This window comes from Cryptomeria japonica, chromosome 2 (assembly GCF_030272615.1).
Source record: "Cryptomeria japonica chromosome 2, Sugi_1.0, whole genome shotgun sequence".
NCBI lineage: Eukaryota > Viridiplantae > Streptophyta > Pinopsida > Cupressales > Cupressaceae > Cryptomeria > Cryptomeria japonica.
Genome location: NC_081406.1, coordinates 160650840 through 160676421, shown reverse-complemented (window position 1 = coordinate 160676421; position 25582 = coordinate 160650840). Strand labels below are relative to the sequence as shown.

The 25582-nt window shown below is 36.1% G+C and overlaps 1 protein-coding gene across 1 annotated transcript in view; it reads right to left on the bottom strand.

Moving 5' to 3' along the window:
• Positions 1-1154: 1154 nt before the first annotated feature.
• LOC131070541 (polygalacturonase-like) overlaps positions 1155-25582 on the bottom strand; it is a 46647-nt gene continuing 22219 nt past the window's right edge. Inside the window, exons 9-10 of the mRNA XM_059213431.1 lie at positions 3100-3320; positions 1155-1244 (exon numbers count right to left, since the gene is read on the bottom strand). Coding sequence (XP_059069414.1) covers positions 1155-1244; positions 3100-3320 — 311 coding nt within the window. The remainder of the gene's footprint in view (positions 1245-3099; positions 3321-25582) is intronic.

The following is a 25582-nucleotide window of genomic DNA, read 5'->3' as shown; positions in this document are numbered from 1 at the left end:
GGTGTCCAACCTGGGGGCAATCAAGTTTCGAAGTTCACCAACTCGTCTCAAAATCTCATCCTTCTCCATATTGAGGCTCGAGATTTGATCAGTTAGATCCATTACCCATCATTCAATGTTGTTGGTAAGAGCTACGTTTGAGTCAAAAGATTGTGAAATTCTAGCTAGCTTACCTTGACAGATACTTATTTGCTTGTCTACATCAGTAGTGAACTTTGGCAAAACTAGACAAGACATATATTTTACCGCCTTTTGTCAAAGTCTTGGAGATAATTTGTGTTCAACCCAACAATAAGAATAATAACTCTAGTTGAAGTCTCAACCCAAATTTTATACATTCATTTGGTAAAGTTAATATTTCCATAGCTAGTGTCCATTTGATTGTCAACCCAGGGACGTAATACTTGAAATGGGTCTGCACTATATATGCACTAAGTTCTTCTAATAGCTATTCTACATTACTGCAACAACTAACATTATGCGAAAAAGATAAGCAAGAATTGAAACTATAGAAAGGCTACAGGAAAAATTCTACATAAATTCATAAAAGCAATATTGGATAAATTCAATGCTAATAAACAGAAATTACTCTATTCTAGTTTGGCTATAGGAGCACTCAATGGACCTGTTTCTAGTGGCTACAAGAACAGTCAATGCAAGAACGTCTACTACAGCTAAGGAAAGAAAACTAATATTAACAAATGCACAGGAACACTCACCAAGTGGGCCCCCTTGGATGAGTGATACCAGGCTTCCCAAAAACAACTCTAAAAGCTCAGAATAACATATTTTTATTCATCGTTCTTTGGAAGTCATTACATGATTCAATATGACAAGAAAACTCAAAAATACTTAGGAAAAATCCTCTGCCCTATTTTTCTTCTCTTTTCTATCTAACCCCCAATAAGATAAAGAGCTTATTATTAAAAAGAAATCAACTACAACAAACAACAAAAATCATGCCGAAAAGAAGAGGCGGATGATTGACCGAGAAAGGAGATAGTTAGAGTTATGCTGCAGGAAATGGAGATCTAAATTGAACCGCAGTCATAACATATTGTGGCAGTATTTACAACTTCAATGTCCACCTAAGTTAGACATCAGTATTATCGCTTGATTGCTCCACTTATGCCATTCCTTACACTTCTCATCTTTTATGCACTTTGATCTTTAGTCATCTTCTCGAGTATCCTTTCCTTCAACTGGCGTGAAAGGCGAACATCCACCGTAGCATCATTTATTCCCTGCACTACAAAAGAAATAACATACAATAACATACATACACATTTTATTTAATCAGGACATCTATTAATTTCACAGATGATATTGCTTTAAACAATCCACATGGCAACAAGAATAAATCACATGGTTGTAGGAATAAATAGCATGGTTGCAAGAATAAATGGCATGGCTGAAGGAATAAACTGGCAAAGATAAAACATGATTTAATAGGTTCAGGCTAACATATGGAACACATATAGTAAACTTCCAATACATCACTACTACTTATACAAATCGAAAGATGACAAAAACTCAAGAGTTCTGAGGATAGAAATATGACAATGTCCCAACTCATCATGCCCCCCAACTTTAAGAGCTTGTTGATCCAACAGCAAAAGGAAAATTTCTGATTATTGCACTAATTCTTAGATCACCAATGGATCCTTTACCTATTCCTCCTAAAGCTAAATTCCAGTAAAATCCTTTCATCTTTTTCATCCTGGACCATCTGGTTGATTCTTTTGTAACTGCTTCATAAGGCTGATCCATAGTCTTACATCCCAATAGTGGCCACATAAGAATAGGAGGTTGAAAGATCAGTGGTAACCATTTATTGGTCTTCTCTCTGCCCAGTTGTATATATTTGGGGGCTCTTTCCATAGCTGCCTGAAAATTTTGCAGTGAATGAGGTTCTCCCTGCTTCGATTCTTCTGGTAAGTTATTCTAGCACTGAGTTAACCCATCTATTATAGCTGCACTATCAATCTGCACTAAATGCTCATATGCCTGGTATATTTCCTCCCTCGTTGGAAGCACTAGTTTTCTAACATCATCTCTTACCAGTAATTTTTGCCATTCATAATAAAGAACTCTTGGCTCTTTTGCTTCCTTCCTTAATGGTAATGGACAGTCAAATTCAAAATCTCTGTATGCTCTGGCTTGTGCCCCCATGTTGATCTCATTTTGAATCCATGACATTAAAGCTTTTATATGGATATCGCCAATATATTACAAAGGATTCCACTCACTATCTGAGGGTGCATCATAGTTATGTAAATAAAATTCACATAACAAATTTTTCACAGTTGCTGGAGAAGTCTGGTAACAATAATAAAATTCCTCAGGGGTTTCTAAAGAGGGGATAAGGTCCCTTACAATGTGGTTCAATTTGAAATTTAAATACCCCTCCCTTAAATGTATAGCATAAACCCTTAGAGGTGCCCTACATTGCATTAATTCAGGGACCATGCTAGTGATTGGTTCAACCTTAGCCTCTAATTCCTCAATTTGGTTATCCCTCTTTTCAACTTCTCTTTGTTGTTTGTCAATAACCCCTTGCAATCTAGCCCTCTCTATTTCCCATTGTCTATAAAATGTTAACACAATAGATAAATTTCTTAGGGATGATGGAGGCCTAATAGGTGTTACCTTAGGCTGTGGAATCTCTTCGACAGGTTCCTCAAGCTACTGTGGAATCTCTTCAACAGGTTCCTCAAGCTTTTCTACCACATAAGTGAGATTTGACAATCTATCTACATCACCTTCTTCCTGGATTTCAACATCTGTAGGGCTCCCTTCTTCTGATGTTTCCACTAAAATAACCTCTTTCGGATCACCTGCTGGACGAGCCTTCTAGGTCCTACTCCGTGTGCTTCTCACATAAACCTTTGGAGTGGCTACAGGAAAGGTTTCTACTTGTGGCTCTGTTATAGGGGTTTTTCTTTTTAACCTACACCTCTTGGCTATAGGAGAAATTTGAGTTGCATGCAGTTGAACCATAGGTTCTTCATTTGTTTCATTTATTTCCAATTCCTTCCCTTTTCTCTTAGCAATTGGTGAATCTCTTTGAAGATCAGTGGAGGGTTTCTCCACATTTGCCTCAACCATCTCTTCTTTCATAATAACCGCAGCTCCTTCGGCAATGTGCAAATCATTCTTTACAGAAAATATAAGAGAAGATGGTTCTGCAATATTTTCTGCTTCAACTGGTGGATCCTCTGCAATAGGAGAATCTTCAATAGGAGCATCTTCAACCCTAAAATTCAATATGTCCTCAAATAGCTCTCGTTCCATCTGTGAAACCTCTCTAAGAGAATTTTCTACAAGCAATTTAATCAAACCATGATGGCTGACAGAATGACTTCCATTCTTCCATGTTTCTTTGGCACTTGTAGAAATGAGGTGGTATAGAAAATTAGGGACATTCACCCTCTGACCATGCCATAGATGACTAAGTAATTTAAAATGTGGTGAATATAGATTTGAATACCTCCCTTCACAAGTAATGTATTTGATGACATATAAAGCTACCTAAGGCCACTCTGCTGGTAGGGAAACCCTCCTAGTTCCTTGCTTGTCCACCACTAGAGGTCCATCTGCAAGAAGTGTAAACTCTGCCCTAGCGCTCCTTGCATCTTTTGATTCTGGAAACAATTCTCCTTCCTGCGGCAACCTTGTAACTTCAGCTATCTGCTACTCCATAGCAATGACCCTTAAACCTTTAACCATAGCTTCTCCTTCATTGAAGGAATGCATAAAGTCTACAACAATTTCTTCATTAAAATCCCTGATTTTGAAAAAGTAATCAATCCAGCCATGGTGTCTAAAATAATGCTCGCAAAGAGCATCCTGCAACAATGCATCATGGATTGTTGGTTCATGGCAGATTGGATCTCCACCCATTTCTTACTCTGTTAATATAACACACTCTGGAGCTGAGAAATAGAGAACCAAAATATCCTATAGACTTGAAAATTGAAAACTCCATATATATCTCCAAATTCAGTGGCATAATTTATTACTTCCTTGCATGAAATAATATCTTGTTAAAAACAATTATGGCAAGCAATCAATTCTAAGTACCGAAAAGGATGAATAATTACTAACTTTGGAAACTGAACCATAAAACACCCCCCCCAGCTTAACCTAGCATGTGTCCACACAAGCTGACGAGATTTAGGGGAGTGTACATGGATTTAGGAAGGCATAATCATAATGAAATCATAAATGCATAATTAAAATAGAATACAATATGTACATACCTGCAGTCATACGAAAATGAAGGTGAAATGAAATGAAATGATAGATAAGAAAATGAGATGGGATGACATGAATGGAATTTTATTTATGGAGAAGAATATTCCCATAAGACATGGAAATATTTATGATGAAGCGGCAAGCATGTTCACTGCAGTGGCTGCAGGAACCTTACCTTTATTACTATACTCAATTGCAGCATGAACCTAATCAGTTGTTGCAGGAACCTTATCAGTTGCTGCAGGAACCTGTGTTTCATCCTTTTGGGCAAATTGCTGCAAGAACTCCTCTTTAGTAGTTGGCTTATGATAAAGATGCAATCGGTGACCATTCACAAAAATCTTAAACCAAACAGGATCAATTGTGGTCAAACGAACAACTCCATTAATGAAAATTTCTTCTATCTCATATGGTCCTAACCATCTTGTTTGCAACTTTCCCATAGCATCTTTATATCTAGATTCATACATTAGTGCCCAGTCACCAGCTTTGAACTTTTTCTCTTTGATATATTTATCATGCCACTTTGCTCTCTGATTTTGGATTAGTTCTGTTTGCTGGACAACCATTTCCCTCCATTCGTCCAAAGCATTCAATTGTTGAATATGTTCTTTTTGTGCTTCAGATAGTGTCATATTTAATTGCAAAGTTATCCTCAGAGTTTTATGCTCAAATTCAATAGGCATCATTGTTGATTTTCCATAAACCATTTCAAAAGGTGTAAAACCAATTGGTGTTTTCCAAGTTGTTCTATATGCCCAAATTGCTTCTGAAAGCCTATGAGACCAGTATTTTTTATGAATAGATACTTTTTTGGTAAGAATAGCCTCAAGCTCCCTATTTGTAACCTCTACCTATCCATTAGCTTGTGGATGATATGCAGTAGATTTTTTGTGTCTTATATTGTATTCATTTTCCAAAGCTACAATCAATGTTGAAGTAAATGGTGGGCCTTGGTCTAATACAATTTCTCTTGGTACTCCATATCTTGTAAATATCTCCTCATAAAGAAACTCAACCACCTTATTATCTCTTGCATGTGACATGGCACGAGCTTCCACCCATTTTGTTACATAATCTGTACACACCAAAATGTAGGATTCTCCATTAGAAGGTGGATCAATTGGGCCAACAAAATATAATCCCCATTTATGAAATGGTGTAACTAATATTTGTGAATATAATGGCATCTCATCAGATTTAGTAGGTCTTCCCATACGCTGGCATCTGTCACATTTTCTTGTATACTGTGTTGCATCCTTGTGTACTGTGGGCCAATAGTATCTTGTATTTAGTATTTTGAGTGTTGTTCTTTTGGTAGCAAAATGTCCTCCACATTGCTCATCGTGACATGCATGCAGGATATCATATGTTTCACCTTCCCTTACACATCTTCTCATGACTTGGTTAGGCCTAGTATAAAACAAACAATCAACAATCCATGAGAAGTTAACTTTTTTCTACTAACAACCTTCTTTCCTTAGGAGAGAAATGAATTGGCATTTTAGCAGCAGCTAAATAGTTGGCAATATTAGCATACCAGGGTGTGTGAGCTTGTATAAGGAATAAATTTTCATCTAGAAAAGCATCATCTATTACTGTAGAATATTCTTGTAACTGAAGTCTTGAAAGATATTCTGCAACCACATTAGACTTCCTTGGTTTATCAACAACTATGATATCAAATTCCTACATCAACAATAACCAGCAAGCTAATCTACTAGTAATTGAAGGCTTATTCATGAGATATCTGATTGCAGTATGATCTGTATGCACAAATATGGGATATCCTATGATATAGTGCCTGAATGTGTTGAGTGCATATATAACAACTAACATTTCCTTTTCAGTGACTGTGTAATTCAACTCAGGTCCCTGTAAGTTCTTGCTATTATAATATATTGCACTTTCCAAGTTGTCAATCTTCTATCCTAATACTGCCCCGATTGCATAATTAGATGCATCTGTATGAATTTGAAATGGTAAAGACCAATTTGGACCTTTAAGAATGGGTGCTTGGGTCAAGGCATGCTTAAGCTTCAAGAGAGCTTCATTGCATGCAGAGGTCCATTTAAATTCCATATCCTTGGTAAGAAGTGAATATAAGGGACTTGCAATTTTGCTGAAATCTTTGATAAACCTTCTATAGTATCCAACATGACCAAGTAAACTTCTTACATCTTTTTGCTTCACAGGAGCATTGATATGCTGAATGACTTCAATCTTTGTTGGGTCCACTTGTATTCCTTTTATAGAGATATGATGACCAAGGACTATTCATTCCTACATCATGATGAAGCATTTCACACTATTTTATGACAAACTATAGTCCTCACATCATTGCAAAAAAAATTTCAGGTTCGCCAATGCTTGTTCAAATTCAGAACCATAAGTTGTAAAGTCATCCATCTAGATTTTCATGATGTCTTGAGAAATATCAGAGAAGATACTGCTCAATACTCTTTGAAAAGTGGCTGGAGCATTATTCAACCCAAAAGGAAGAATAGACTATGCATATGTACCCCAAGAACACGTAAATGTTGTCTTTTCTTGATCCTTCAAGGCTATCTGAATCTAACTATAACCATTGAATCCATCAAGAAATGAAAAATATCTCTTACCATCCAAAGAATCCAATACTTGATCCACAAATGGTAATGGAAAATGATCTTTTCTTGTTTCTAAGTTCAAGGCTCTATAATAAACACATACCCTCCATTTTCTTCCTTTCTTAGGAACTATTACCAAGGGTGATACCCATTGGCTATCAGAGATAGGATAGATAAACCGGCCTTTAACAACTTCTGCAATTCTTCTTTAACTATTTCTTTTAATGCAAGATTGATTCTTCTTTGAGGTTATGTGAGTGGGAAACATTCTTCTTTTATATAGATATGGTGGGTGCAAATTATTGGATCTATTCCATGCATATCCTTTTAATCCCATGCGAAAGCATTTTTATGACATTTTAGCAAGTCCACGAGGGCTCCCTTTTGAGTATTTGAAAGATCTCTATTGATATTTAAACATTTATTTAAATCAACTTCTATATTAGTAGGAAGATCAATCTAGTACATATCAGAAATATGAGAAGTATAGACTTCTTGCAACAACAGAATATGCAATACATCAGTAGCTGCAGGAAAGTTTAAATCTGCAATATGTGGTACCAACTCCTGCAATTGTTGTTATTGTATCAACTCATTTATCATAATTTTATAAATATTTGAGTCTTAATCATGCAATTGCATGAATGAGCCTCGATTAATCATCATAAGGTGATTAACAGAGTCAACTCCCTCATATTCTTCTCCCAAAATAGGCCAAACGACTTGTTCTTGATCAAACTGGGGTTGTGCAGGAGAATACAAAGCTAATGTTTTTGTAGAGTTCCCATCTGAAATAGTCATATCCCCTGATCTACATCCAATATATGCATCAGTCGTGGTAAGCCAAGGTCTTCCCAAAACCACTAGATATCCTCCCAGTGTTGCCTTTGGAGATAGAATCATAAAGTCTATAGGGTATTCCCAGGAATCTAAAATAACCACCACATCTTCAATCATACCATCAGGTCTCATTGTAGAGCTATCAACAAGCTGTAGAACTATGGGTGTAGGCCTTAGACTATTGATTTCAATTTGTTTCATTACTTCTCTTTTTATCACATTAATGGCTGCCCCTAAATCAATTAAAACATTTCTTATTTGGCTGCCATTAATGACTATACTTACACAGGACTACCTGGATCAGAGTGTTTTGGAATTGCAATCTTGCCTAACATAATATTTGCCAGTTGACCCATAACATGCACTGTTTGTGGACCCTTCTTCTTCCTGCCATGCCTTTTTAAACATGCTTCTCTCAGTGCCTTACTATATATATGAACATCTTTTATTGCTTGTAACAATGGAATTTTAACACAAACATGTTTCAGTTGATCTATAATATCAAAACCTTGCTCTTGTGTTGTGAGAACTTCCTTTTCTTGCAATCTCTAGGAAATGGCGGTAATATTTGTTTTTGAGGTATTGTATCTTTTGGATTAGAGATTTCTTGTTCTTCTTGTACCTCAGTGATAACTGGAGGAGATGGATTAGGCAGAGTTGTCCTAGATCGAAGGTGAATATCTCTTAGAGATAGAGAATAGGTTGGGTATTGATTAAGATCAGCTGAATAAGCTTGTTGTTGTTGTTGTTATTTAATATTAGGATTTGGCATTGGTTGAGTGGGCAACTGCGTTGATTTAGGTGGGACTACAATGGCTAAAAGAGGAGGCATTATTGCAGAAGGTTGTGGCTGCTGAATAGGCTATTGATAACCAGAAGATTGGACAGTCCATGGCTGACCCCCCCTCCATTGACGAGTAGGTTGCCAATTCCCTTGAAACTGACTTCCTTGGCCCTGAGGTGGATACTAGTTCCCTTGTGGCTACTGCCACTATGGAATTTGATTAGCAAAATGTTGCCCTTTGCCTTGAGAACCATACCAGTTTTGATAATTACCTAGATTTTGAGCATATGATTATTTCCATTGGTTATTTGGTACATAAGAAATTCCACTATAACCAGAAAAAGAAAGTGGATCCGAAGGCATACCTTGTCTTTGAAATTTTGGCCTTCTTTGAGAAACATAGAAAAATTGCTCATCCTCACCTTGTATTTTCTTGAAGATAGGAACCTCAACATTTGCAACCATTTTACATCGGCAATCCTTCTTTCGCTGTGTACAATAAGGACAAAATTCTGCAAGAAATGCATTAGCTTATTCATGCTTCTTCTTAGCTGAAAGTGTATCCAGCTATGTAGCCATATTATTTATGATGTCCTCCTGAAAGTCCTTCAATAAATGGCTAAGTTCCATTCTAGAAACTCCAATACCAGATGCCGATCAAGGTGCTCCTGGCTTGTAACACATGTTCTTCTTAGAAGCAAATCTGGAATACTTCTTACAAATTTGTCCTATTTTAGCCCAAGTGGATTGTGTAATGTCACCTCCTCCCATAAGATCCAAAGAATCAGTGCATTCATCACTGATTCCCCTCAAAAATATCAACTTGAGGGAATCTTCATTTAAAGTACTATGTTTGGACTTTTTGACACTAAACAGAAACCTCTCTGGATAATCTTCAAGACTCTCATCTTCTTTCCATGTCATTCTAAAGATATCATCCCCATGATGATCAATGCCTCTATAATAATCTTTATATTTCACAAGAAACAATCGTTTCATCTCATCCCATGTATTGATTGTGCTACTACCCAACCTCATAAACAATCTTAAAGATGAATCCTTCAAGGTGGTAGGAAATATTTTGAGTCTATGGGCATATGTAGTATAGTCAAAACTCCTACAGAGAACATCAAACTCAAACAGAAATGTGTCTAGATCCTCTATCACCAATCCATAGAATTTAGGGAGGGAAGAAGCTTGAATGTTCTTGAGATTAGCATTATCATGCTAATCAGATATGGGGAACTCAAACGTTGGGTCCATAGGTGGTGGTGGTGGATTATTTCCACCAGGAGGTGGGTTTCCTTGCATTGGAATTGTCGGGGTAGTTACTATATGAAATTCTTCTTCTTGAGGTCCAAAGAGGAACCGAAGACTACCTTCTAGAAAATCTCTATTCAGGATGAGTCAAATTCTCTGGGGTTTGATAAATTTCAGAAAAAGGATTTATATCTAAGGAATTATTTTCTGCATGATTAGGATGACTGGGAATAAATCTACCTAGAACATCTCTTCTTCGCATATGCATGTAGATTCATGAAATTTTTTCGAACAATCAGGTATACCAAAAAAAAACACTTAACTAAAAACTGAAAAGACAATAACCATAACAAGTTCTTAGTTTGACACCATCCCCCACAATAGTGCCAAAAATGTTCAACCCAACAATAAGAATAATAACTCTAGTTGAAGTCTAAACCTGAAGATTGGACATTCATTTTGTGAAGTCACTATTTTCATAGCTAGTGTCCATTTGATTGTCAACCTAGGGATGTAATACTTGAAATGGGTTTGCACTATATCTGCACTAAGTTCCTACAATAGTTATTCTGCATTACTGCGGCAACTAACATTATGTGGAAAAAATAAGCAAGAATTGAAACTATAGAAAGGCTACAGAAAAACTTCTGCATAAATTCATAAAAACAATACTGGATAAATTCAATGCTGATAAACAAAAATTACTTTGTTTTGGTTTGGCTGTAGGAATAGTCAGTGGATCTGTTTCTAGTGGCTACAAGAATAGTCAATACAAGAACATCTACTACAACTAAGGAAAGAAAACTAATCTTACCAAATGCACAAGAACACTCACCAAGTGGGCTTCCTTGGATGAGTGATACCACACTTCCCAAAAAAAACTCTAAAAGCTCAGAATAACATATTTTTATTCATTGTTCTTTGGAAGCCATTACATGATTCAATATGAAAAGAAAACACAAAAATACTTAGGAAAAATCCTCTGCTCTGTTTTTCTTCTCTTTTCTATCTAACCCTCGAGAAGATAAAGAGTTTATTATTAAAAAGAAATCATCTACAACAAACAACACAAATCACACCGAAAAGAAGAGGTTGATGATTGACTGAGAAAGGAGATAGCTGGAGTTATGTCGCAGGAAACGTGGATCTAAACCAAACCACAGTCATAACATACTATGGTGGTATTACAACTTGAATGTCCACCTAAGTCAGAAATCGGTAGTATCGCTTGATTTCTCCGCTAATGTCGTTCCTTACGCTTCTCATCTTTTCTGCAGTTTGATCTTTAGTCATCTCTTGAGTATCCTTTCCTTCAACTGGCGTGAAAGGCAAACATCCATCACAGCATCATTTATTCCCTACACTACAAAAGAAATAACATACAAGAACATACATACGCATTATATTTAATCAGGACATCTATTAATTTCACATATGATATTGCCCTAAACAATCCCCATGGCAACAGGAATAAATCACATGGCTGTAGAAATAAATGGCATCACTACAGGAATAAACTAGCAAAGATAAAACATGATTTAATAGGTTTAGGCTAACATATGGAATACATATAGTAAACTTCCAATATATCACTACTACTTATGTAAATCAAAAGATGACAAAAACTCAAGAGTTCTGAGGATAGAAATATGACAATGTCTCAACTCATCAGTTTGCAAACCTTGATCTAACCTAACTCGGTCATCCTCAATCATCTCCTTGAAGGTTTATATTCTGAGCTCTCTGAAATCTACGCAAAACTTGCTTTGTGGTGAACTTTTCCAATGACTCAAAATTTTTATTACATTTTAACTAATTGAAATAATTTACTAGAGGAGTTAGTACATGGATCTAGATTTACTTCCGGTACAAATTTCTGCAAAATTTCAACAGTCATTTGAATAATCTTTTTGTCCTTACTCTCTGACTTAACTACGTCTTGACTAGCTTGGACCTGAACAATTGCTGCTAGCATTAGCATCTCCATGGGAGACATCTTCCCAATATCTAATGGCCCATCAAAATTTACTGATATTTGGGGTAGGGTCTTAACCAGAGGAGTGTCAATTGTTGAAGCATCAACAAATTGCATACCCTTGTCTACCTTAGTTATCTTCTCATGCACCAGATCCTCCACAAATTCTCCCTTTTCTCCCTCTATTGCACTAGTGTTGCCACTTGGTGCAACTTAGATTACTGGAACCTCACCAACTATATCAATAGTTTCTAGAGGAGGATTGTGACTTATATCTGCATCAAGAGATTGATCTTCTGGATATCCCTTAGTCTGAGTTTCATCCTTCTGATCACCAGAGACACCTTCCCAAGCTACCAAATGAGAGGTCTCATCTTTCTAAACACCATTATTGTACAAACAATTACTCATGATGATCTTTTCCCAGATATTCTTTTCTTCCTTTCTTACCTCTTCCACATGGACAATCATCAACCTATTTACCCTATTTCAGCTCCTAAATTCTTTCTTGTTAGCTTCCTCAATGAGCCTATGAGCCTCATCTTGGGTAATATAGGTGCAAACATTTATCAGCTCTCTCTCGTTAGGCGTACTCATTGGTGGTGGTTCAAATTTGGCCTTATTGCTTGGTCCATCACTTTTGGATTATGGTTTCCTAACCACTCATGAATTCTCCCTTTGACTTGGCCTTGACTTCTTCTTCTTTCTATTCTGACTCAGTGTCAGAAGCAACCAGAGATACTGTGACATATGTCCTCTTAGGCTTTTCCTTTTTTTTTATGACACCTTTTTTAGGGGGGCTCGGACCTTCTGATTGCATAATAGAAATAGGGGCATACTTGGTCTCCTTTGGTTTAGCTTTGGAGGATACCAATTCACCCTTAGGCTTCTTTATTTCCCTTTTAGCCTCCTTATTTGCATGTTTCTCCCTAGCCTACTTCACCTCCTCTCCGATGAATCCCATCTGCACTAACACTTCCTCGGCCATCCTAGAGACTTTCATCTTCCTTGTAGGTGCAATAATTTTTTATGAAGTTCCATGTCCCTTTCTCTAAAACTACCAAATCTAGGTTCCTTAGGATCCACCGTTTAATCAAGAGGTGTTGAGCATATACCTCAAGAGTCTGACCATCCACCTCATATCCCATTGGTAAGATCCAGATTGTCCTTGGATCAACAACTTCCATATGACATTCACCTTTGTCCACCATGAAACAAATAGTATTTTTATACTTCTCAACTATCTACTTGGGGATTCTCACTCTTTCCTTCATCCAACATTGAAAGATCTTAAATAAACTCCACAGGGATACTGTATGGTCTTCTCTAATACCCAACCTCTACAAACCTTGTTTAATTTGTATTGCCTGCAAAATATCAAAAGCCCATTATACTCTTCCTGTATTGGGAATTCGGTTCATGAAGTACAGTGCCAAACACACAATAATAGAACCAAATTTGAACACATTTTTCTTGTCAGGTTTGATCTTCTTTAAGTTTCTCAAGAGTTCTTCAAGAAGAACTAGACTAAGATCATATTGCTTTTCTTCCTTGAGTATCTGATATACAATATATATGGTTGTGTCAGAGACAAAATTCAATCCGCTTGACTAATAGACATTGTACCCAACAATCATAGTTGTGAATCTCACATCATATTCCAAGATATTGTCTATAATCATAGACCAGCTATCAAACTACACATTGGTTACCTTTCTCATGGTTATATTTGAAAATTTTATCAGATTTAGCTTCTCACCAGTTTGAGGTAAATAGGTTATAGCACAAATGAATTCCTTAGTGTTTCTATATGGTTTATCAAGCCATATGAATTCATCATGCATGCGACTGAGAACATACCTTATCCATTCAGCTTCTTCAAATACCATGAAGTGCACAAACTATGTGAAACCCTTTCTCTCCAATTTTGCATATTCAGGTTTGGGATTCCCATCCTTGTTTCTAATATGTCTGTTGTATAGTGCAAGGATTACTTCATTACCGGTTTCCTCAATGTTGTAGTGAATGTACATTCGAACATCATCGACATGAAAGACTCCATAGGGTATAGACAAGAATGCACCAATCGAGTCATCCTCCACAAATTTGAATGAATACTTTTTGAATTTAGGCCTTTCTCTTTCCACAACCTTAACTACTAGCAGAGTATTAATAGAAGAAGATGCCATTTTGAAAATTCTAGGGTTAAAAAGTGTTCTTCTGTAAATACCTTTTATTCTGATGAATGCACAAATGCCCTTGTCTGATCACTTCTAGCTCTTAGAATGCCTTGATAACTGGTTTCTCCTTGCTCTCCTACTCAAACTCTTCACTCGCAAGGTGAGAAATGATTCACATTTCCCCTTTTTAATCTTTGGAAACCCTAATTTTCAGTTGACATAAATGCACTAGCAAAGGTCAATTAGATGCCCTGTCTAGCACCAGTCGACCCACCGAATGATCTTGAGATCAAGATGATCGACTCCAAGCATTTGCAATCTACCATGATCATTTACAGATCTCTTGGTGTGGTTTTGCAATATTTCTCATGAATATTCCACCCCCTATGGCTAAATGTCTTAGTTACTGGATGAGGGTTCTACACCTGATTTAGGTACAAATCCACTAGCTAATTTAGATTCATCTTTTCTCACCCACATCTTCTCATACTTTTCTCTGATCGCCTATACCTTTTCCTTTTCCTTTTCATCTTCTTTGTTTTGGTTTACCAGAGCTTTCTTGCTTCTGTAGTTCTTTGCAATATGACCAAGCTTCTTGCATGTATGGCAAGTAACATTCCTTTGCATTGGTCTGAAGTTAATCTGGTTTGTTCTCATCCTGCATAGGTTAGAGATATGTCCAAATATTCCACAAGCATAACATGTCTTGTTTTGCAAGTTATTCATTATTGCTCTGCACATATTTGACTTGTGACCAAAATTATTGCATATGAAACACTAACTGGTAAAGGTAGGAACATTCTTCATATTCTTCATCATGTTATTGTTGTTCATTGTTCCATTATTCATCATATTTCTGCACTAACTTTCCATATGACTCAATTTATTGCAAGTAAAGCATCTACCATTAAATTAATGAGCATTAGGTTTTCTTACCAAAGGATTCTTGTTCTTCTTCTAATTAGGTTTTGCATTGCTTTGTCAAGATCTGAAGGATTCACCTTTGTCAAATCCAAGTCCTCATATGTCCTTTCCATGTCTCTGACTTTCTAGCATCTCATCAAGCCTTTTTGAGCTGGCTTTGAATTTGTCTTTGTAATTGTTGTCACGAAGGATTGCACACGTGATGCTAAGTCTGAAACCAAGAAATCCTATGAAATATGGAAACACCTTCAATCTTGTGGGTTGCTCAAAATGAAGGTGAATCTCTAGGTTATCGGTCGGCTTCCCTTGAATCCCTCCTAAAAACTAAACTATTGATGTGGAAAAGAGTGAGAGATAATCTAAAAACATGGAAAACTATAACTAAACTGTGAGGTGATACACCAAAAATATAATGATTATAGCCTAAGAACCCACAAAAATATGACAAAATTTTACCCACACAAAATAAATGTACTCTTCAACCACATAAATATTTCCCAAGGAGGCTAAGGGGATCTTAAACTTGGAAGGAAAACCAATTTCACAACCAAATCTAGAAAAAAAAAAACCCTTTTATACAACTTGAAACCTGTGATCATACGAAAATAAAAAAATACATGCAGATAAAATAGACTAAAATTCAAAGGTTTCTGGATCAAAATATAGTAAATCTCTGTCGAATATGCAAATGAACATGCACTATTATCAAGGCAAACACATGAAACTCTGTAACATCAAAGGAATGTTGCTATATAAAAATGAAATTAAACTAAAGTGATGAGATACAATGTTTTTTTACAAAAATGTGTATGCGAAAAAGAAAGAACTAGAGGGAAAAAAGGAGAGAGAGAATACATAGAACCCATCATGTACATCTCCTAAGAAAACCCTGAAAATAAGGAACTGCATGAGAAAAATCCTTGGGAAAATTTGCCCAAAATATCCTAAAAAAATCATGCGAAACTCTACCAAAAATAGCCTCCAATGCTAAAAATAGGTCTCCAACTACAATTGCATGAAAAGAATCCCCTATGCTAAAAATAGAACTATCAATCTACTGCCAAATATAGCTCCACTGATAAATAAGACTTACTATTTAAAATTGCATGCCCTACTACCAAATATAGAGCTAAGAAAAACAAAAAATCTCCCCCCTGAACACTACATTAAATTCTGCCAAAAATAGCTATAAAAAGCAATCTCTTGCTTTGAAAATTTGCATGAACAATGCCTTGCTAAATATAGAGCATGAACTGAGAAATCAAACCCTTCCAAGTGAAATTTGAATGATATGTGAAGCCAAAAATAGGTTATGAAAGCAAAAAGCACTCCCTCTCTTAAAAAAAAAGAACTCTTTGCCAAGTATCCCCGTTCCTTGTAATTGCATGCCCATTCCTTTTATTTTATCTCTCAAGAATTATTTTATTTTAACATTTAAAATAAAATAATTCATTTTATTTAGGTGCTAAAATAAAATAATTTAATTTGCTTTTAATATTTTATATTTTAAAGGAACATATAGGGCCTTAATTATAATTTAATATATATTAATTAAAGCTTTTATATTTTAAGCTTTAATTAGTATATATTAAATATAATTTACAAAATAAAAAGAACTCTTAGTTCTTTTGGCCCTATATCTATGGGCTTATAATAGTTAAGTGTAGGTTTAATGACATAAAGTCATTACCACAACAGTCACTAAGTTTTGTAATTTGTTTCTTTTAAAACAAATAAAAATAAAAAATAAATAAATCCCATTCAAAGAAACTAGGGCATGCAAAATAGGTCTTCAAGCCCCAATTTCATCTGCATCTCTTCATCTTCATTTTTTTGTCTTTATGGAGGAGAAACTTGGTTTATGGAGGTGGCCATGCATGAACTCGGGCTTGAGTTTGAATAGGAACTTGGGTTTTGCAAATAAACTTGGCTTTTACATGAATCCTCTCTAAATCCAGTAAGTGTTTTATGTTCCTTTCATCCATATTTTGTACTCGTAGGGTCTTTGCTTTCATATATACGTAGAATTAGGCCTTCTTATGAACATTGCTTTTAAGATTCTTTATTGCTTGAAAAGACTGATCTTAATCACGACCAGTGGTGTCTTCGAGCGATGAGTGCCTATTTCCCTTCGCCCTCAGAACTCTATTCTTTAATTTACCAAACCTATATGCCAATTATCATTAACACTGTTACTTTGATGGTTGTTGCTTTTATGAACCTTATCTCCTCATTTACTATGAATTTGACTAAGACAACACTTAATATAGGGGGCTTTCTTTATAGAGATGTATTTTGTGCATAAGATTACAAACATTGATGATTATATTTCTATCATTTCCACGACTGCATACCCTTATGGTTATAACCATCTCATATATGGTAACTATCAGCATCAATTCATTCTTGGGAAGATATCCAAATGTCCATGGAATACTATTAATGTTCTTTGACGAATTGGTCCTTGAAGGGTTTATGGGGTGTTGACAAATATTGTTATTAACTGTCATCTTTACTTTTTATATTTGTTGCTATAACTATAATAGATAGCTTTAATTTTATACAGGGCCTTGCATGCTTCTTTCTCCTTTCTGTCTTTGAAACTATTATAGACACCTTGAATAAATGAATGTCATTTACTAATACTAATCATTCATTGCTCTATGATTTAGCTGTAGATACATCTTTTGTTGCTTCCATCACATATATGATTGTATCTATGAGTCAAGCTAATCTTGAGATGATTTATTAATGGCATTCATGTCTTTGACTTGATATGGTTGTGTGTAGGCATTTCTTCATGATTGATAACCATGACTATGTGATTGTCCTTCATGAATTTGTAGTGGTGGTTGATACTTATATCATGGAGAAATGTCATTTTCTTGATATTATTAATATTCTAATGACTATTTTATTGCATTGGCAGTGCACTGATGAGATCTTTGATCGTTCTTTGTCTAGGACTATTGTATATATTTCAATTAGTTGTACATGATTTCTTATCCATAGGGATATTGTATGTTAATATAGTGACTACATATACATCTATGATCCTAAGGCTTTCAAAAGCATTTATCCTTTGGCTACTGCATTGTCTCTATCAGCAGATGTCATTAGTTCTCTTTGGCATCTTCATTCTTGCTCAAAAAGGGTAAATATACTGCTATCATTATACTATACAAATTACACTAGTATATGCACTCTGATGATTGTTTTAAAGGCTTTGGACTATAAGGGAACATTCTTCATACATATTGTATGGTGTTTTCATTGTTCATCTTTACTGTATTCAATCATTGTTGACAAGAAATGATTGCTTATATAAATTTGTTGTCTCTACATGCTTCTCAAGCTTTTGCATTGTTCACTCTTAATCTTCTCTGCTACCCTCCATGTTGTGACAGGGTTTATATTGTAACCTTATTAAGGCCTACTGAATCTTGACAATGATAGGATTGTCTTTTATGCCAAAACTGCACCTACATAGCTACCATATTGTCAATATTTTCTTTGTCTCTAATCAGTATTAACCAGCAACAAGACTATTTCCTTTGAATGTTGCATATACTATTTTTGATAAAGGGAAAAGAGGTTTTGAGGAGATCGGAAACCCTGAACACCAGGTTTTGAAGGGACCAAAAACCCTCGGATTTGAATCTTCTGTGAGTAAAGATAGGCACATAAAATCAGTAGACCATATCAGCAAACTTGGCAAGTGCCAGTCAAAATCTAGCACTACCACAATCATGAAAAAGCTAGCGAGACTAAAATAAAATCATTGTAAAATATGTTGGCAACATAGCCTAAGCATATAAGTGAAGTTGATGAACTCCCTCATCTAGACATTAGGGATTCTCTAGGTCCCCCTCCCCATATACATAAAAATCAGGCAACAAAAGGCTAACATGTCCCTTAACCAAACACTAGCACAAACTAAGTTGGGCCCTTCAAAGCTGTCAGGATCTAGCCAAACATAAAAAAGGGGGTTTCGAAAGGATCCCCTAACCTTCCATTTGGGTTTTAGAATGGTCAGAAACCCCAACTCAATAGGGGAAAGAGAAAGAAAGGAAGTCAACTTACCATCCTTGGTTCTCCTGTAGAGACAAAACTAGGCATTGATAGCCCTATGCAAATCCAACCCTTCCTCCAAAATACTGGCCAAAAGACTAAGAATCCCCTTAACCACCCAATCACCATGCAACCACTCCACCTCCATAGGAGGGAACATTACCTCAAGAGGAGAACCATGTGAATGAGCAGCAAGAAAACAAACCCTCAGAAAGATACCAACAAGAGAAGCATCGAGTGTGCACACTGAAGAATCAGGTTTGCTACAAGTATTCAGCTCCATCACCAAAGGAACAACCCCTAGCTTAATAGGGGAAAAAGGTTCATCAGAAGGACAAGCCACACCAACCACAACCTAAGAGCCAACCAGCCTCTGTCGAGCAAAAAACCCTCCTAAAAGGAAACTCCAGCTCTAGCCCTAGAGAATATCTCCACCTCAATAGGAGATAACACCGCCATTACCAGAATAGAGAGGAAAAAGGGAAGGCAAAAAGACACTATAAGCCTAGGAAAATCCACCCGAGTCCAATCCACCTCCATAGGAAAGGAAAACAGCTCATAAAGTGAAGCAAAGGTAAATATCTAGGAAAAAATAGTGATAGAGAGGTAGAACAAAGGACCCACAAAAGGCCCAAACTGCACAAAACAAACCCCACAAAATAGAGGACCCATGAAAGGCCAAGGCCACATAAAATAAAAAACCCACCCAACAGGCACCAATAGGAGACAATGCCACCAGCATAAGGTCTCCAAAGGCAGAACACGCACTAGTGTGGCCCCTGCAAGCACTCGAGATAGTGGAAGGAAAGGGAAGAGGGGTCCTTGAGTGCCAAAGAAACTCTAGCAGCCACCCCTTATTGTAGATAACCCTCTATTTCCGCCCAACACCATCTACATCTTTGGATTCCACACCTTCATCTACTATCTTTGTAATGCCGCCGTGTCCCCTTGAAACCCTAGTAGAGCTTCCTAACTCTCTCTTGCACATCACATTGATAAATAAAAAAATGTATGGTTGGAACCAAACATGTAGGCTCTATAAGAAAGAAGCCCCACCATTTCTCCAAGGTTCTCCCCATGGACAAATATACTCCATTGTCAACATGGTAGAGAGTAACCCATGGGGTTTGAACCTAGGTTGTAGGCACTATAGACAAGAAGCCCCACCATTTCACCAAAGGCTCATCCCCTAAAAATTGTATGGTTGGAACCAAGGATGTAGGCTCTATAGGAAATAAGCCCCACCATTTCTCCAAGGTTATCCCCATGGAAAAACATGCTCCATTCTCAACATAGTAGAGATGAACCCGTGGGGTTTGAACCTAGTTTGTAGGAACTATAGAAAAAAAGCCCCACCATTTCACCAAAGGGTCATCCCCCAAAATTTTATGGTTGGAACCAAGGATGTAGGCTCTATAGGTAGGAAGCCGCACCATTTCTCCAAGGTTCTCTGCATGGAAAAACATGCTCCATTATCAACATGGTAGAGATGAACCCACAGGGTTTAAACCTAGGTTGTAGAAACTCTAGGCAAGAAGCCCCACCATTTTACCAACGGTTAATCCCCTAAAAAAATTATATGGTTGGAACCAAGGATGCAGTCTCCACAAGCAAGAAGCCCCACCATTTCTCCAAGGTTCTCCCCATGGACAAACATGTTCCATTATCAACATAGTAGAGATGAACCTGCGAGGTTTGAACCTAGGTTGTAGGCACTCTAGGCAAGAAGCCCCACCAGTTCACCAAAGGGTCATCCCCTTAAAATTGTATGGTTGGAACCAAGGATGTAGGCTCTACAAGCAAGAAGCCCCACCATTTCTACAAGGTTCTCCCCATAGACAAATATGCTCCATTGTCAACATGGTAGAGATGAACCTGTGGGGTTTGAACCTAGGTTGTAGGCACTATAGGAAAGAAGCCCTAAAATTGTATGGTTGGAACCAAGGATGTAGGCTGTACAAGAAAGAATCCCCATCATTTCTCCAAGGTTCTACCTATGGACAAACATGCTCCATTGTAAACATGAGAGAGACTAACCCATAGGGTTTGAACCTAGGTTGTAGGCACTATAGGAAAGAAGCCCCACCATTTCACCAAAGGGTCATCCTAAAATTGTATGGTTGGAACCAATGATGTAGGCTCTATAGGAAAGAAGCCCCACCATTTCTCCAAGGTTCTCCCCATATACAAACATGCTCCATTGTCAACATGGTAGAGACAAACCCGTGGGGTTTGAACCTAAGTTGTAGGCACTATAGGAAAGAAGCCCCACCATTTCACCAAAGGGTCATCCCAAAAATTGTATCGTTGGAACCAAGGATGTAGGTTGTATAGGAAAGAAACCCCCCTATTTCTCCAAGGTTCTCCCCATGGAAAAACATGCTCCATTGTCAACATGGTAGAGATGAACCCATGGGGTTTGAACCTAGGTTGTAGGCACTACAGGTAATAAGCCCCACCATTTCACCAAAGGGTTGTCCCCTTAAAATTTTATAGTTGTATCCAAGGATGTAGGATCTACAGGCAAGAAGCCCCACCATTTCTCCAAGGTTCTCCCCATGGACAAACATGCTCCATTGTCAACACGGTAGAGATGAATTCATGGATTTTGAACCTAGGTTGTAAGAACTACAAGAAATAAGCCCCACCATTTCACCAAAGGGTCATCCCCAACTGTTGCATATACTATTATAGGACTATGAAAAATACTATTCTCTGCTCATGAATGAAGTGTTGAATACATTGGATCAGTTGCAAAGTTTCTTTATGATAGGATCAAATATATCAATCTATCTATGGATGTTTTCTCTATTTGTCCTTGAAGCTACCTTATAATTGTACTTGATAGAGAAAAATCATTTCTTTACCTTGAGCTATTTGACTGCCATATATTCATTGTATATGAAATCTCTCCTATGACTGTATTTAGGGCAGTGACTGTTACTAATATTTGAGGACTGTTGTATGTGCTAAATATAGATTTTAGACGTGCTTGCGCTTTTGTATCTAAGAGTGAAAACACCTTAAGATGGATTTATGAATTGTCCTTGAGGTCTTCATTGTGCTTTGATACTAAATGATGCATTCATGCTTAAATACCATCTTGATTTTTAATGTATGTTGCAGGGAAAAGATGCTCCTATTCATGATGATGATATATATTTTAGCTCTAAAAGATTCTTCTAAATTTAGATGAATGCATCACATGCATCTTGACAAAGACTATTGTAAATTTATAATTACTACATATTTTGATAATTTCATTATTTTTTTCTAAAATTCTTTTGTCATTATTGAAGTTGTGTGATGACTTTGGATTGATTGTGGTGTTAGAACTTGTTCATTCATTACTTTGTTGAGTTTTCAAGAACATTCAAAGATTTCTTTGACTTCTTTTTTTATTGTGTGCACTATAAATTACTTTCAGATATCTCATTTCAAAATCTGAGATTACTATTTATGACTAAAATTCAGTGATAAGGGCTCATTGCTCATAGTTATGCATTATGACATTGTGATTGTGTCTTTCTTCTCTTACATATTATCATTGACTACAATTCCATATATTTGGGAATTTTTTTATTCATAGACACTCATCTCCCCTGTGTAGACTGCACTCTTCCTCTATGAATGATCCTAGAGTGTTTATGACTGAATAACACTTGAACTTGGAATCTTCACTATGACAGTGAATTGAATCTTTGTGATGACCTTAAAAATTATTCTCTAAGTGCTCAATGTGAAGGCTCAATCACTACTACTTTGTAAGATAAATGACTACAATCATTTTATTTTTAGAATATCCATTCATCATTTTACTCACTGTCACTGTGATTGCAATCAGTTACTTCTTTCTATCCTTTCATGGCTATGACATGTGGCTATTATATTCTGAGATATATTCACTATTTTAAATCCTACATGGATCTCTGTGATGATTGTTTTGAGTCTTGATCATCTTGGATTTCTTTTTAGAAGAACATTTTTTATTTTTCCATTGCCATGCTTTGTTGGTGTTCTTTCATCAAAGGTGACAAGACATCTGTCACTACTATCTGTGGCTTTGAGTTTGGAGCTTCTTCTCTTGAGTCTTTGTAACAATGAAGCTATAGCTTAAAGTTTCCAATATTGTCCTTGATATCTTTGGTATTTTCCTTGGCGATGCCCATAATTATAACCTTTATATTGTCTCAAGCATTTATGAGAATATTGATAGTGTATTTGAGTACTTCATCTTAGGTCTTCTTATTGTAAGTTATGGGCTGCCATGTGCATCAAATCATCACCTTAATGTGTGCAACTCTTTTTGAACAACAAACTACCTTTTGTAGGCTATTATGATGCTTTCAATACCTTTGTTGATAAACTACTGTAGCTACTTCTATAGAAGTTTTGTGGTTGTCTTTCTTCAACATAATGTAAAATTTTAGTACTATTACATTTGTATTTAACTTCTTTGTTTTATTAGTCACATGATGTCTCTAGTCACCTTTTGACTATTGAATGTAGTCATGTTCATTGTTGTATGTATAGCCATTGAATGGTAGTTTATAGTGTCTTTGAATGATGGTATATGGGACTATGGAGATTATTATATTCATGTTTTTTAACTTACTGGTGTCACCATGTGAGTGATAACCAGTATTTGAGCTCAACCCCTTTCAGAGCCAATTTCAAGCCACATATGTGATATTTATGAAATGAAATCCTGTATCAGTGCATGAAACAAACAAGTTAGATAAAAAAATGGTTCTTAGTGATATATCATGGCATCCTTTCTACATTGATCTACTCTATTTTGAAACTCGTATAGTAGTGTATGCAAAGTAGGAGTATCTTTATGTATGCAGGAGTGAAAGGAGTAACTCTAAGCTCTAACCAAATCACTTTCCTCTTTGTTTTAGGTCATCTCATGGGGTGGACAGCGAGATGCTTGGACCAACGTATCTGACCAGAATACCTTGTGTATAACTCATCACCCTATCAGGAAATGATGGGTTCTTTCTTTCCTTTCTTCCTACATTATTTTGTTCCTTTTGTGTTTGCATTTCTATGATCAATGTGATCTTTTCTCATCTATTCCAGAGCTTGTGTGGGATCTTGTAAATAGTTCATTCTTTATAAATAAAAATGTATTACATTCAAATGTTTTATTCATGTATGTCCTTCTTGATTTTAACATTGCATATTTGGAAATAAGATACTTGTATGGCATGCATGTTTATTTATTAAAGACAACAAACTTTAAAAAAAAAAAAAAATTGTACCTTTTTCTGCAATACATAAGACCTCTAATAGGTCACCAAAAATTTTTAGTTGTCATAAAATTTTGGTAACAGTAATCATTTGCAGTAGCAAGTTCATCTCTTAAGGTGACAATCTATCTTTCATGTTCATGACCATTATTCCTTGACTATGTCAACTCAAGCTTCAACTAATCATTCTCATAGGTAATCCTAAAACATTCATCAACTCTTTCCTTCAATGATTGTGCCAGATTCTCTTCATTTTTATTCCAGTCCTCAATCTCCTTAGTTAGTTTTATCACAATGGATTGCATCTCATTATTCAATGCAACATTCTCTCTCTCAAGCTTGTCAATCTTATCACCTTTACCCTCATTTTCTATGATTTGATCTTATTTCTCCTTCATCTTGTCCATAAATTATTTACTCTTGTCTCTTCAAGTGTTCACTTGATCCTTCAAGTTTTTAATGAAATCATCATCAATATTCAAATTTATTTTCAAGGAACTCATTTCATTTCTTGTTGCATCAAGATCCTCAAGTGCCACACTGAGCTATCTCTAAAAACCGGAATTCATTGATTCAATCTCCTAGACCTTCATTAAGTAGTTAAGAATACTCAGAGGAAATAAGCTCTAATACCAATTATTAGAATCAAGGATCACTGAGAGGGTGGGGTGAATCAGTGATCTATCGATTAGCAAATTTTTAGACTTACCTTTTAACCACCAGAAGCATACATATGAAACTGAAATCCAAGAACATAAAATGATCAACCACACAATAATAACACCATATTTTTTACGTGGAAACCCAAATGGGAAAAAATACCATGGGATTTAAACCCACAATATTATTCCACTATGGCCAGTAGTAAAAAAATATTACAAAATGAGAATGCACAAGCATTCAAGCACACTGCCTAGAGTTGACTGCTCAAATACAATAAGGGCTACAACCCTGGAAGGATCACTTCCTTACATGTTTCATTAAAATGATGAATTAAAGTGAATGAACTCTAAAATAGTATCAATCTATACCTAGATGAGTTTTGATTAAGTGCAGATGATTTGTTGTCTTCAGACTGTTTTTCTACTTTGCTCTGCTCCGTTCTGCTGACCGGATCAACAAATATCAAAAGTGCAAAAGTTAAAATTTTCTCAATCGACACAAAATAAATCACCTCATCTACTACATACCAAAAACTATTATCTAAACTAATCTTATATATCCACACATACCAAGAATAATCTTTTGCAAGTCGGTTTCCAAAGATATGAAAATATGTAATGTGTCACTGCAAGTTAGCTTGAATCCAGATCAAAACTTATCACCAAACCAGAAAAATATGAACACATGCTTCTTATAGGTCCCATATAACTTCTAAATATATTTACCAATCACCAAAATCACTAGAATGCTTCTAGACCAAAACC